Here is a 13,160-nt window from a genome sequence, read left to right as displayed (position 1 = left end):
CGTGGGCGATCCGGTCAGGCAACGTGGTCGTCTACATCCTCCCGCACCTGTGCACACCTGATGCCATTTTCATGGGCGGGCACACCTAGCCTTCTGGAATTCCCCAAGACCTGTTGGAATCAGAAGGCAGCCATCCGGGGGCTTCCCTGGTGGCACAGTGGTTAAGAATCCTCCTACCAATGCAGGGCACATGGGTTCGAGACCTGGGCCGGGAAGATCCCACATGCTGCAGAACAACTAAGCTTGCTCACCACAACTACTGAAGCCCGTGCACCTACAGCCCGTGCTCTGCAACAAGAGAAGCCCGAGCACCCCAATGAAGAGTAGCCCCCACTCACCGCAACTAGTGAAAGCCCGTGTGCAGCAACGAAGACCCAGCGCAGCCAAAAATAAATAAATTTATTAAAAAATTAAAACCCTTTAAAAAAAAAAGAAGGCAGCCATTGGAACCAAGCCGGAATGCCAAGCACAGCCATTGTTCCTCCTGAGGGACCTGCAGAAGGAAAGGCCTGTACCCACAGGCAAACACAGAAAAGGTGCAGCTCCACCAAAGGGCCAGAGAAAGGGAGTTTCCGTGCCTTCTCTTTCATGTTGTGTAAAGGCTTTGGAAAAGGTCAGTACCTATCTCTCTGATATTTGACAGGTCATGGTTTTTAAAGGGACCAACCATACTGTAGGGATGGGAATACAGCACTGAATCAGATACAGGCTCTACATGGGTGTTCCCAAAGCAAGGTCCAGGGACCAGCAGCTTCAGCATCACCTTGGAACTTGCTAGAAATGCAAATCTCAGTCCCCACCTCAGACCTCATAATCAGAAACCACAAGGGTGAGGCCCAGCAAAGGACATTTTAACAGGCCCTCCAGGTGATTCTTATTCTAACTCAGCATGCACCTGCGTGGACCTGTGCTGGTCTGGAGCTCTTGGTTAGCTGCCCACAATGAGACAATAGCAGAAACTGAGAGCAAGTGTCGGGGAATTTTTATAGTCAGTGGCATTACTGTGACCCCCAAGTACATAATCATTTTTTGTAATTTATTTTTTAATATTTTATAAAATTATTACTCCACAGTGAATTGGAAATTAAAAGAAGCAAAATATGGTCCTTCTCAATGGTTAAGTTGAGAAGCATTGCTCTAAGGAAGAATCTCAAACTCTTGTGCCCGCGACGGTCCGAGCAGCTGGCAGAAATGAGCGAACTGCTTGGATGGGGATTGGGGCCAACCGCTGAGTGAGAGGTGGAAGGGACATGATGCAGGACCCTCTCTATGCACCAAATGATCGTGACCTTGTGGGACACAGACCCAGTGATGCCGAATCTTCCTCTTTTTCAAGAACATCCAGATAATTCGGGTTGTTAGCTTAATCTCTTGATTTTTAAATGATGGCAGCTTTATTATTTTTTTCTTTTTTTATCACAGTAAAATACACATAAAATTTACCACCTTAGCCATTTTTAAGTGTGCATTTCCGTGGTATTAAATATTTCACATTGCTGTACAACCATCACCACCATCCATTCCCATAGCTCTTTTAATCTTGTAAAACTGAAGCTCTGTACTTATTAAACAATAACTCTCCATTCCCCTCCTGCCAGCCCCTAGAAATTGGCATTATATTTTCTGTCTTTATGACTTTTGACTACTCTAAGTACCTCCTATAAGTGGAATCACACAGAATTTGTCTTTCTGTGATGGGCACATTTCACTTAGCACAATATCCTTAAGGTTCATCCATATTGTAGCATGTTGCAGAATTCCCTTCCTTTTTAAGGCTGAATAATACTCCATTGCACGTATAGAGAACATTTTGCTTAACCATTCATCCACCAGTGGACCCTTGGGTTGCTTCCACATTTTAACTATTGTGAATAATGCTGCTATCAGTGTGGATGTACAAATAACTCTTTGAGACCCTGTTTTCAGTTCTTTTGGGTATATACCCAGAAGTGGAATTGCTGGATCATATGATAATTCTATTTTTAATTTTTGAGGAACTGCCATACTGTTTTTCACAGAGGCTGTACCATTTTACATTCTCATCAGTGGTACACAAGGGTATCAATTGCTTCACATTCTCCCCAACAGTTGTTTTCTGTTTTTCTTATGGTAGCCATTCTCCTGGGTATGAAGTGGTATCTCGCTGTAGTTTTGATTTGCATTTCCCTGATGATTAGTGATGTTGAGCATCTTTCATGTGTTTATTGGCCACTTGTATATCTTCTTTGGAGACATGTCCATTCAAGTTTTTTGCCCATTTTTGAATCACGGGTTTTGTTGTTCTTGTTCTTGTTGAGTTTTAGAAGTTCTCTGTATTTTCTAGATATTAATCCCCTATCAGATATACGATTTGCCAATATTTTCTCCCATTCTGGCTTTGTACTCTGTGGATAGTGTCTTTTGGTGCACAAAATGTTTCCATTTTCATGAAGTCTGATTTGACTATCTTTTCTTTTGTTATCTGTGCCGTTGGTGTCATATCCAAGAAATCATTGCCAAATCAGTGTTGTGAAGCTTTTGTCCTATGTTTTCTTCTAAGAGTTGTCTTATTTTAGGTCTTACATTTAGGTCCTTGCTCCATTTTGAGTTAATTTTGCATATGGTGTTAGGTTACCTGTTAGTGTCTTTGGATCTCAAGAAAGCCTCTTGAAGACAACATAGAGTCAGATCATGTGTTTTTATCCATTCTACCAATCTGTCCTTTGATTGGAGAGTTTAATCTTTCTATATATAAAGTAATTACTGATAAGAAGGGAATTAACTTCTGTTAATTTTTTGCCCACCCCGGCTCCCACAAGCAGTGTGCGCGATTCCAGAGACACGTTCACAGCTGCCTTCCGTGGGGCTGGAGGTGGGGAAGGGTAGCCACTGGGGAAGGTACTGTGCTAAGAGTTGAAATGGACCAAAATTAACCACAGTTTACAGTCTGCCTTCCCCTGGAAGGTGCAAGCCTTCAACAGATTCCTGAGTTCCAAAATAGGTACATCAGACAGATTCTGCCAGCACAACTGTCTGGATGGGGAGAGAGATTCCTGGTGCTTCCCACTCTGCCACCTTCTTGGGGATTATCGAAACTTTGTTTTTAAAAACAAAACACTAAGCAACCCAAGTGTCCATCAAGGGATGAATAGATAAAAAGTGTGGTATATACATATAATGGAATATTACTCAGCTTTAAAAGGAAGGAAATTCTGGGGCACATGCTAGAACATGGGTAAACCTTGAGGACATTATGCTAAGTGAAATATGTCAGTCACAAAAGGACAAGTCCTGTGTGATCCCATTTATATGACATAATTAGAGCAGTCACATTCATAGAGACAGAAAGTTGAATGTAGTGCCAGGTCCTGGGGGTGGGGGGAACGGGAAGTTATTGCTTACTGGGGGCAGAGTTTTAGTTTAGGAAGATGAAAAGGGACGGATGGAAAGACTTTGCAGATGGACAGTGGTGAGGGTACACTGTGAAGTACAATATGAATGTACTTAATGTTCCCGAACTACACACCTGAAAATGTTGATAGTGGTAAACTTTACATACATTTTACCACAGTGAAAAAGAAAACACTTCTGTTGCCCAGAAGCCAGAGGGCTGCCAGTTTACAACCTTTGATAAAGGGGAACTAGAAATACATAACAAATTCTTTTAATACAAGAAAAAACTGTAAAAGAATTTTGTGCTAAATGCAAAGGAAACGGACAAGTGGATTCCACCTTTGGGGGTCAGAGACTGCTATAGAAACAAGAAGGCATTGAACCTGGGGAAGTGTGTTCTGGGTGGCTTCTGGTATTCTCATAACTGGAATGGAGTCATCCTCAGGAGCACATGAAAGGAGCTAATTTCCAACAGAAATCCTCTGGGGCATGTGGCTCATTCTGCATAACCCACCACCCGTCCCGCTCCTGTCTCCCCACCTTATCCAGCTGGCAGTTCTGTCCGGGATCAGTAGCATTAAAAATGCCCACCTGAGTCCCAGGCCCAGCACCGTCGCCTTCACTGATGATGAAGGTCCCGGGGAGGAAGGCGGCCGGGTCATTGACGCTGGCCACCCGCACACTCGCAGTGGTGCTGGCCACAGCCTGTGGGGCCTCTGCAGTTGCCCCCCTTCGCAGGAGAAGAACGGCTCCTCGTTCTCCATGGCCACGACCAGGCTCCGCACTGGCTGAGTCTCACAGTCCAAAGGCGGCCGCCGCAGAGAGAAGATTGCATTAGCACCTGTAGCTCTGCTGGCCAGAAGAAGCCTGCTCAGCACGCATGTCACTGCCAACCCAGCGCCTGTGGCTTTTGTGCTTCATTTATTATTTACGTCATCTTTGATAACGATCAAAAGACAGTCGTCAGCCCATTTTCAGATCACTTATGGAGTTCTTTTTTTCCCCTCCCTGCTCCTGGTTGAAAAGAGCCACCATCCATTAGAGGGTGATGAAAAATGCAACAAAAACCATAACCTAATAAAACATTAATGTGACAACTCTACTGCAAAAAAATTAGGGGAGCTTAGGGAAATATAGATATTAATGATCATAGCTATTCAGGGTACAAAGTGGTCAGTGACTTAAAAGGATTGAAAGACTCGGAATATTTGGGAAATTCAGCCCCAGGCATCTGGTGTAGAGAATCCACAGAGCCTTGCTATTCACAGGGTGGATGTGGCCCGTCGGCATCACCTGGGAGCTTGTTACACTGACAGGCAGAAACAGGCCCCAGCCCAGACCTACTAACTCAGATCTGCCTTTGAAACTGACCCCCAGGTTGACTCACTTGCACTGCCCCAGAGGCACTGGTCCTTCTAGGGTCTACTGAGAACAATTAAGACTACAGGCACTGGAATCAGACTGCCCCAGTTTGAACCGCTATTCCAGCTGTGTGACTTCCTGAAAACAACCCAACCTCTCTGGGCTTCGGTTTCCTTATCAGTAAATGAGACAATAATACTTTATTGCAGGGCCAACTCTCCACTAGTCACAGCAGGCAAACTGCCAGGAGCCCACAATATTTTTACAGGTCCGTGCAAATGTTCTAATTTCTTTCAAACCCAGGAGGAAAAACAATGAACTCATAGGGTTAGAGAAAATACTTTAAGTGCCTTTATCACAACAGGAGAAAAAAATGTTAGGGACTATATAAATCTATTTAATTTTGCCTAAAACAAAAAAAATTTAATGTTGGCGTAATTAGTCATATCAAAAATAATCTTTAAGGGACTTCCCTAGTGGCACAGTGGTTAGGAGTCCACCTGCCAATGCAGGGGACATGCATTTGAGTCCTGGTCCAGGAAGATCCCACATGCCGTGGAGCAACTAAGCCTGTGCACCACAACTACTGAGCCTGCGCTCTAGAGCCCGCATGCCACAACTACTGAGCCTGTGTGCCACAACTACTGCAGCCCGCGCCTAGAGCCCATGCTCTGCAACAGGAGAAGCCGCCACAATGAGAAGCCTACGCACCGCAACGAAGAGTAGCCCCTGCTCACCGCAACTAGAGAAAGCCCATGCACAGCAATGAAGACCAAGCGCAGCCAAAAATAAATTAATTAAAGAATTAAAAAAAAATCTTTAATATTGATATGTATAATTTTGGTGGGAGAAGCCATGAAGGCAAAAGGGCTGAGGGTCCATGGCAGAAATCACTGTGCAGCCCTGCCTTCCTCACTGGCCACGGGGGTCGGAACACACGGATCATCACCACTGTTGGCGCCTATTTCATTGTCAGGAATCCTACAGAAAGGGCCTCAACATCTACAGCTACCTGCGGGGATGCATGTACCTTGATTACATTGAAAATCCCTTCATGGGTCTCAGGATCCGTCAAAATGTCAAAATGTCCCTCTTCATTGCCATTTAATATATTGAACTTCACTCTCCATGCTGACGTAAATGGCGAATCACCGTCTTGGACCTCAAGACATAACATGCCCTGGCTGGCTCAGCCTTCCGCCATCTAAATGTTATACTGACAGAAGCAATCATCATTTCAGTGTCATGGAGGAAAAGAAACGCAATTGAAAAAGGAAAAAAAGAAAGAAGAAAGAAAACATAGGCCTTGGAGACAACCACCTGGATATCCTCTTGTGATTGAACTTGACCTCTAAGGATCTGAAACTCTGCCTGTTACAGCAGAACAAGCATCAGTAACAAACATCTTCTCCCTGCTCCCTGTGACTTGGTGTCTGAATAACTGAATAGCTGAGTAACTTTAAAAGTACCCTTCAAATCAATGTGATGCACTACTTTTTAAAGAATTTTTAAAATAATAATACATACCTTAGTTTATGCTGCCTAAAAAAAATCTAAATCTTCTCCTAAAATAGAGCTCTTATGATTATTTCAATTAAGATGATCATTTTTCTAACATATAATAGATCTTTCAAATAGCTCCTTATTCAACACTTTTGGTGACAAGATAATTTCTCTAGATGAGCACATCAAAATAACAGCGTATATTTTTTCCAGTCCTACTTTTGGGAGCACAGCTTTTTACTAAGCCAGAGAAGGATTTTGAAACAAGACTCAAACATAATAAATATGTTTCAGTTATTATATACTGTTAGGTGAGGTGCTTTCACTGAAAACATTTCAACTTTGGTCTATACAATTAATTTTTTTAAATGACAGTTTAAAAAAATAATTGTAGCATTTATTTATTCAACAAAGGCTACTGTGTACCAGATCCTGATTTAGGTGTTATGAACAAGACAGCAAAAATACCATCACCAGGGAGCTGAGAACTGAGTGTGTGTATGTTGCAGGGGTCAGGTTGGGGATTTAACCAGGTCATCAGGAAAGGCCTCCTTGAGAGAGGTCAGGAGAAGGACACAAATACAATGGACATTTTCCTTTTAAAAGTTCATATGGGGCTTCCTTGGTGGCGCAGTGGTTGAGAGTACGCCTGCCGATGCAGGAGACACGGGTTCGTGCCCCAGTCCGGAAAGATCCCACATGCCGCGGAGCGGCTAAGTCCGTGAGCCATGGCCGCTGAGCCTGTGCGACCAGAGCCTGTGCTCCGCAACGGGAGAGTCCACAACAGTGAGAGGCCCGCATACCGCAAAAAAAAAAAAAAAAAAAAAAAAAAGTTCATATGGAAGAATGAAAAATTAAGAAATTGAAAGTAGATCATGACTGGTTTTTACTTTCTCTCTTAGCAATCTTCCGTATTTTAAGTGGTATGGTGTTTCCAAACTGATGGGAACAGTGGGTGCCAACACTTTCTTCAAGCCTGAGGACCTAGTAGCATGTGAAATCCTGTGTGGAACCCAATATACACAAATCAGGTGAGCTTGGAAAAGCCAGGCCCGAACCCACCTACCCATCTTTCCTATTTCAGAGCTCTGAACATTGTGTGCAAAGCTCAGGCCCAGACTTCTCACCCAGGGCCAGTTCTGCAAGGTCTGCAGATATTTTCAGTTGTCACAACTGGAGGTGCTACTGGCATCTAGTGGGCAGAGGTCAGGGATGCTGCTCAGCATCCTACAATTCACTGGACAGCCTCTCCTCCCCTACCCCGTACCCTTCCTCCAGCCCCAAATGTCAACAGTATGGAAATTGAGAACCCCTGACATGGATGGAGCAGGAATCCTCCATTCTCCCCTCGGTTCTCTTACCTGCAGAATGGAAATCATGCAGCAGCTCCAACCAGTAAGAACCTAAGGATCCATGTAAATGCTCTGAACATAGTTTCTGGCACAAAATAGTAAAGATGTAAGCTCACGTGACTGTTATTAACTGGTTCTCTATCAATAGAGTTGACATCTTGATTCTAATTTACATTATTTTGGAGCATTGCACACATCTTGGGTGATAAGGGGAATTCCCTCAGCAAAACCAAGCCTAGGACGTGGAGGCCATCCGTGTGGGGACTTAGGAACCGAGGCCACGCAGGTGCCTTACACAGTCCCGGCTGAACGTGACATGTGGTTGTAGCCATCTCGCACACGTATGTGAACCATGGCCGTGGATGACAACGGTGGTCCTCCACAATCCTCCGCTCTGATTAGTAATGCAAGCCGAGGAGCAGTCTAAGTGGAGAGGAAAAGGAAAGTCAAGCCCTTCAGACACAGGAAAGGGGAACATTAATACAGAAATAGTCCATTTTAGCAATTTCAGTAGCCAGTCTAGCCACAGAGGGTTTCTCACTGCAAACAGAAACCCTAAGTCTGGGGCTCAGAGAGCGAGAACCCATTTCATTTTTCCAAAACAATAAAGTGTGCATAACCTCATAATCTAAGCATCCTGACAGTCGTATTTCTCCACTAATACGGTCAATCCAGAAAGCACTTTCTCTCAGTAACGGTGTTTGGGAAACAAGGAAGTAAAGGACATGAGAATTTGGAGTATTTTCTTGATCCAAATCCACTGTTAACATCTGAAAAATAGGTTGACTTGGAAAGAATTTTTTAAATTGTTACTGTCGGCCAAAGGCAGTCTATCAAACCAGTAGGAGGATGATTCTTTGCTAAATGGCATTGAGGCATACGCCAGAGTGGATTAAATACTTAACTACAAAGTCAAGCTGTAGACATACTGGACAAAATAAAGAGGGATAAATAGTCATAAGGTCAAGAAGCACTTTCTAGTCATGACTGCAAATGTAGCAGGCTTAAAGGACAAAACTGGTAAATCGATTTTTAAAAGTGTGGCAAAAAAACTATAAGCGAAATTTAAAAGGAAATGATAAACCAGGAAAACATATTTGAAATACATATTGGCACATAGAGACATAGACATTGTTAATATATATGTAGAAAAGTGACAATCACACCAGCAGAAATGGACAAAGAACAAGCAACTGATAAAAGAAATAAAAATGGCCAAGAAAGCTATCGTGTGTTCAAGCACTTAATAATCAGAGATGAACAGTACACTGAGCTGTCTCATATGTTGCTGGGAGATGGATAAACTGCAACACTTAAGTTGTGTGTGCAGTTTGAACCAACAATTCTACCTGTCTGAATTTCTGCTTAGTAAATACTTGAATGGCACACACATTTAGCTCAGATATGTTCACTGAAGCATGTTTTATAAATATAGCAAAAGGTGGCAAAAAGTTTGGTTAAAAACCTTAAAGCATACCATAAAATAAAATATGACACAACAGGATGCTGTAGGAGAATACTGTTAGGTTGCAAACAGCAAAATTGCATTTTTAAAGAGAAAATTCATAAATATGCACATATAAAAAAGCATGTCCATATATTTATAAATATTTGATATATACACATATACATTTTTTTTTTTTTTTGGTACGCGGGCCTCTCACTGTTGTGGCCTCTCCCGTTGCGGAGCACAGGCTCCAGACGCGCAGGCTCAGCGGCCATGGCTCACGGGCCCAGCCGCTCCGCAGCATGTAGGATCCTCCCGGACAGGGGCACGAACCCGTGTCCCCTGCATCGGCAGGTGGACTCTCAATCACTGCGCCACCAGGGAAGCCCCACATATACATTTTGTACTACCATAAGGATGAAAAAAAGCATGTAGATATACGAATACACATTTGTAGTTATATATATAAATCTGTGAATATATACACATATATAAATATAATATACCATGGGTATATACATACACACATATAAAATGCAAAGAAATATACTGAAAGAATATAAACTAAAACATTAATTGTACTTACCTCTAATTGGTAGTATTAGAGATGCTTTCCGTTTCAATCTTTTTGCTTCTTGGAATTTTCCAAATTTCCTAGAGACTGTTTTGCAAAATAAATAATGCTTTTGTGTTATTAAAATAGATGCACATTTTAGTGAGGGTGGTTTGGATTTAAAGACTCACAGATTCATAGCTCAGAAATTTTAGATGCCATTTTGCTGCCATTTTACAGATGAGAAATTCGCAGAGATATTCAGGATCCTACCAGCCCCCTCTGCTGCTTCTTCCCTCATTCATTTGGCTTTATTTTAGATTGATATTTATGTATCAGCTCTTCCAACTGACAATTTTCACATCAGTTCATTGCCAATACAAAATGAGGCTTGCAGACCTCAAAGCATTTTGCTCTAATCCACACTCTGCAACCTTTGGGATGTGAACAGGAAAAGTCTCCTTGAAGACAGCTAGGACCAAGTGCCCTGTCACTATGCAAGCAGGAAAACCTTCATGGAACAGAGAGGACAGGAAGCCCCGAGGCCCCACCGTGCATACCTGCAGTGTGGTTCTCCTTCACACTGATGTTAAATTCCTTCTCAGGGAACTGGGGTGCATGATCGTTCACATCGCTGATCCTGATGTTGAAAATCAAGGATTTATCTACAATTTGTCCCGTTAAGTGATTCGCAACATCAAAATAAACCTAGGAAGCAGAGAACCACATTAATGTTGTACAAACCATTGATTAGATGACACTAACCCCATACCTGTTGGCGTAATTGTGTCCTGCATCTGTATCCTCCATAGACTGAAAGTTCCTGAGGGCAGGGATCACAGGCTCTCATTCACCCTGTGGCCCCAGGGATTGAGCACAGTGCTGGCACAGACCAGGTGCTCAACCAGCATCTGTAGAACAAATCAATGCACTGACTTGAAAAAATACTTCATTTGTTATTATTAGGTTCAAATCTCAATTTCTCCACTTGTGTCAACATAGGCAAGTTGTTATAAGTCTCAGTTCCTACATCCTATCAGTCTTCTGATGAGAAATGAACACACTAATGAATATTGGTGAAACATCACAGAGAGCAGACACTTAAAAGCTTTTGGGAAAGTGAACATTTAAAGTAAAGAGGACTGGGAATTCCCTGGTGTCCCAGTGGTTAGGACTCGGCGCTTTCACTGCCATGGGCCTTGGTTCGATCCCTGGTCAGGGAACTAAGATCCTGAAAGCCGTGTGGTGTGATAGATAGATAGATAGATAAATAAATAAATAGATAGATAGATAGATAAATAAATAAATAAAACTATGACAGCCATTGACATACAGTGGGTTCTTAAACGGTCACTGCTGTTACTTGTGTACTTGAATAAAGAAGGTCAATTCATGTCAAACATGCATTTGAGAAGTCTTCCCTTTTAGAAGTTCTCAAATCAATAATTTAAGCTTCAATCATTAGTTTCTTAAGAAACTTAAAAAAAGGAGCAAATTAATCTTAAACAGAAAAAAGGAAGTAATAAAGATAAAAGCATATATCAATAAGATTGAAAACAGCAAAATCAAAAATGTCAATAAAACCAAAAGTTGATTGCCTTCCCATATAAATCTTGGGATCAGCTTATGGATGTCTATAAAAATTCTGCTAATCTTTTGAATAGGCTTGCACTGAATTTAAATTTGAGAGAATTGTCATCTTAATAGTCAATCTTTCAATCCATAAACATACTACATCTTTTCATTCAATTAAGTCATCTTTGATTTCTTTCATCAGTGTTTTATAAAAGTTTTGAGTAAACACATCCTGCACATATTTTAGATTTATACCTAAGTATTTTAAATTTATACTGAAGCACCTCATTTGTTTGGTGATATTGTAAATGATATTGTTTTAAAAATATTGATTTCCAATTATTCATAGCTGGTATATAGGAATACAATTAGTTTTATGTAGTAAATTTAAAATTGATTTTCATATGTTAAAAATAGGCAAAGGATTTGATCAGACACTTTTCCAAAGAAGCTATACAGATAGCAAATAATGCATCATTTGTCATTAGAGAAATCCAAATTAAAACCCCAATGCGATACTTCTACACAACTATTAGAATGGCTAAAATAAAAAACCTGACAAAGATGCAGAGCAATTGGAATTCTTACATATTGTTAGTGAGAATGCAAAATAGCTCAGTCATTCTGAAAAATAGTTTAGGAGTTTCTGATAATGTTAACATATGCTTTTCATGTGATCCAACAAGCCTACTCCTAGATATTTACCCAAAAGAAATATAAACTTATGTTCACATGAAAATCTGTATGCTTTTAGCAGCTTTGTGAAAATTTTGCCAAAAATTGGAAAGTACTCAAGTGTCCATCAAATGATGAGTCAGTAAACTATGGTACATCTGTAAAAGAAATACTAATCAGCAAAACAAAACAAACATAAAAACTATTGCTGCATGCAACAATATGGATGAATATCAGATGCATTATGCCAAGTGAAAAATCCAGATTTAAAAAGTGACATTCCCTTCCCTGGTGGTGCAGTGGTTAAGAATCCGCCTGCCAATGCAGGGAACACAGGTTCAATCCCTGGTCCGGGAAGATCCCACATGCCACGGAGCAACTAAGCCCATGCACCACAACTACTGAGCCTGCATGCCATAACTACTGAAACCTGCACGCCTAGAGTCCGTGCTCTGCAACAAGAGAAGCCACTGCAATGAGAAGCCCCCACTCACCGCAACTAGAGAAAGCCCGTGCACAGCAATGAAGACCCAATACAGCCAAAAATAAATAAATAAAAATAAATAAATAAATTTATTAAAAAGTGACATTCCGTGTGATTCCATTTTACCTTCTAAACAAGGTAAAAATATAGGGACAGAGAACAGATCAGTGGCTTCCAGGGGTTAAGGGTTAGGGGAGGGTTTGATTATAAAGGAGAAGCATAAAAAAATTTCAGGGGGGGCTTCCCTGGTGGCGCAGTGGTTGAGAGTCCGCCTGCCGATGCAGGCGACGCGGGTTCGTGCCCCGGTCCGGGAGGATCCCACATGCCGCGGAGCGGCTGGGCCCGTGAGCCATGGCTGCTGAGCCTGCGCGTCCGGAGCCTGAGCTCTGCGACGGAAGAGGCCACAGCAGTGAGAGGCCCACGTACCGCAAAAAAAAAAAAAAAAGAAATTTCAGGGGTAATGGAACTATTCTGCAGCTTTTTAATTTTAAATGTAAAATACTAAATGTTTTAATTAAAAAACAAAACTAGTCAGACAAAAACATAACTATGTGCTTCTTATAGGAGATACACCTTAAATGTAAGAATATGAAAAAGTTGAAAGTAAAAGGATATATACATATATATATATATATATATATCCTCTCTATATATGACCTTCTGTATATATTATCTTCTTTTGGTTAGTCTTTGAAGATAGATAGATAGATAGATAGGCTGATTTTCAAAGACTATCCAAAAGAATCTCATCTAGTTATCTAGCTACAGATACAAAACTTTAAGGCAAGAAGTCTTACTAGTCATCAATGGGGACATTTAAAAATCATAAAAGGCTCA

General features: G+C 41.5%; 1 protein-coding gene across 1 annotated transcript in view; it reads right to left on the bottom strand.

Moving 5' to 3' along the window:
- Positions 1-13,160, bottom strand: part of CDH26 (cadherin 26) — a gene marked incomplete at both ends in the record, with an annotated part of 34,013 nt that overhangs the window by 15,265 nt on the left and 5,588 nt on the right. Inside the window, 8 exon segments of the mRNA XM_081256493.1 lie at positions 58-110; positions 3,964-4,082; positions 4,085-4,181; positions 5,765-5,923; positions 5,927-5,938; positions 7,938-8,012; positions 8,210-8,376; positions 10,150-10,297. Coding sequence (XP_081112619.1) covers positions 58-110; positions 3,964-4,082; positions 4,085-4,181; positions 5,765-5,923; positions 5,927-5,938; positions 7,938-8,012; positions 8,210-8,376; positions 10,150-10,297 — 830 coding nt within the window.

Source organism: Mesoplodon bidens (assembly GCF_964165515.1).
Source record: "Mesoplodon bidens genome assembly, chromosome: 15".
NCBI lineage: Eukaryota > Metazoa > Chordata > Mammalia > Artiodactyla > Ziphiidae > Mesoplodon > Mesoplodon bidens.
The sequence above is the reverse complement of the archived record's forward strand: the minus strand, read 5'-3'. Positions and strand labels throughout refer to the sequence as shown.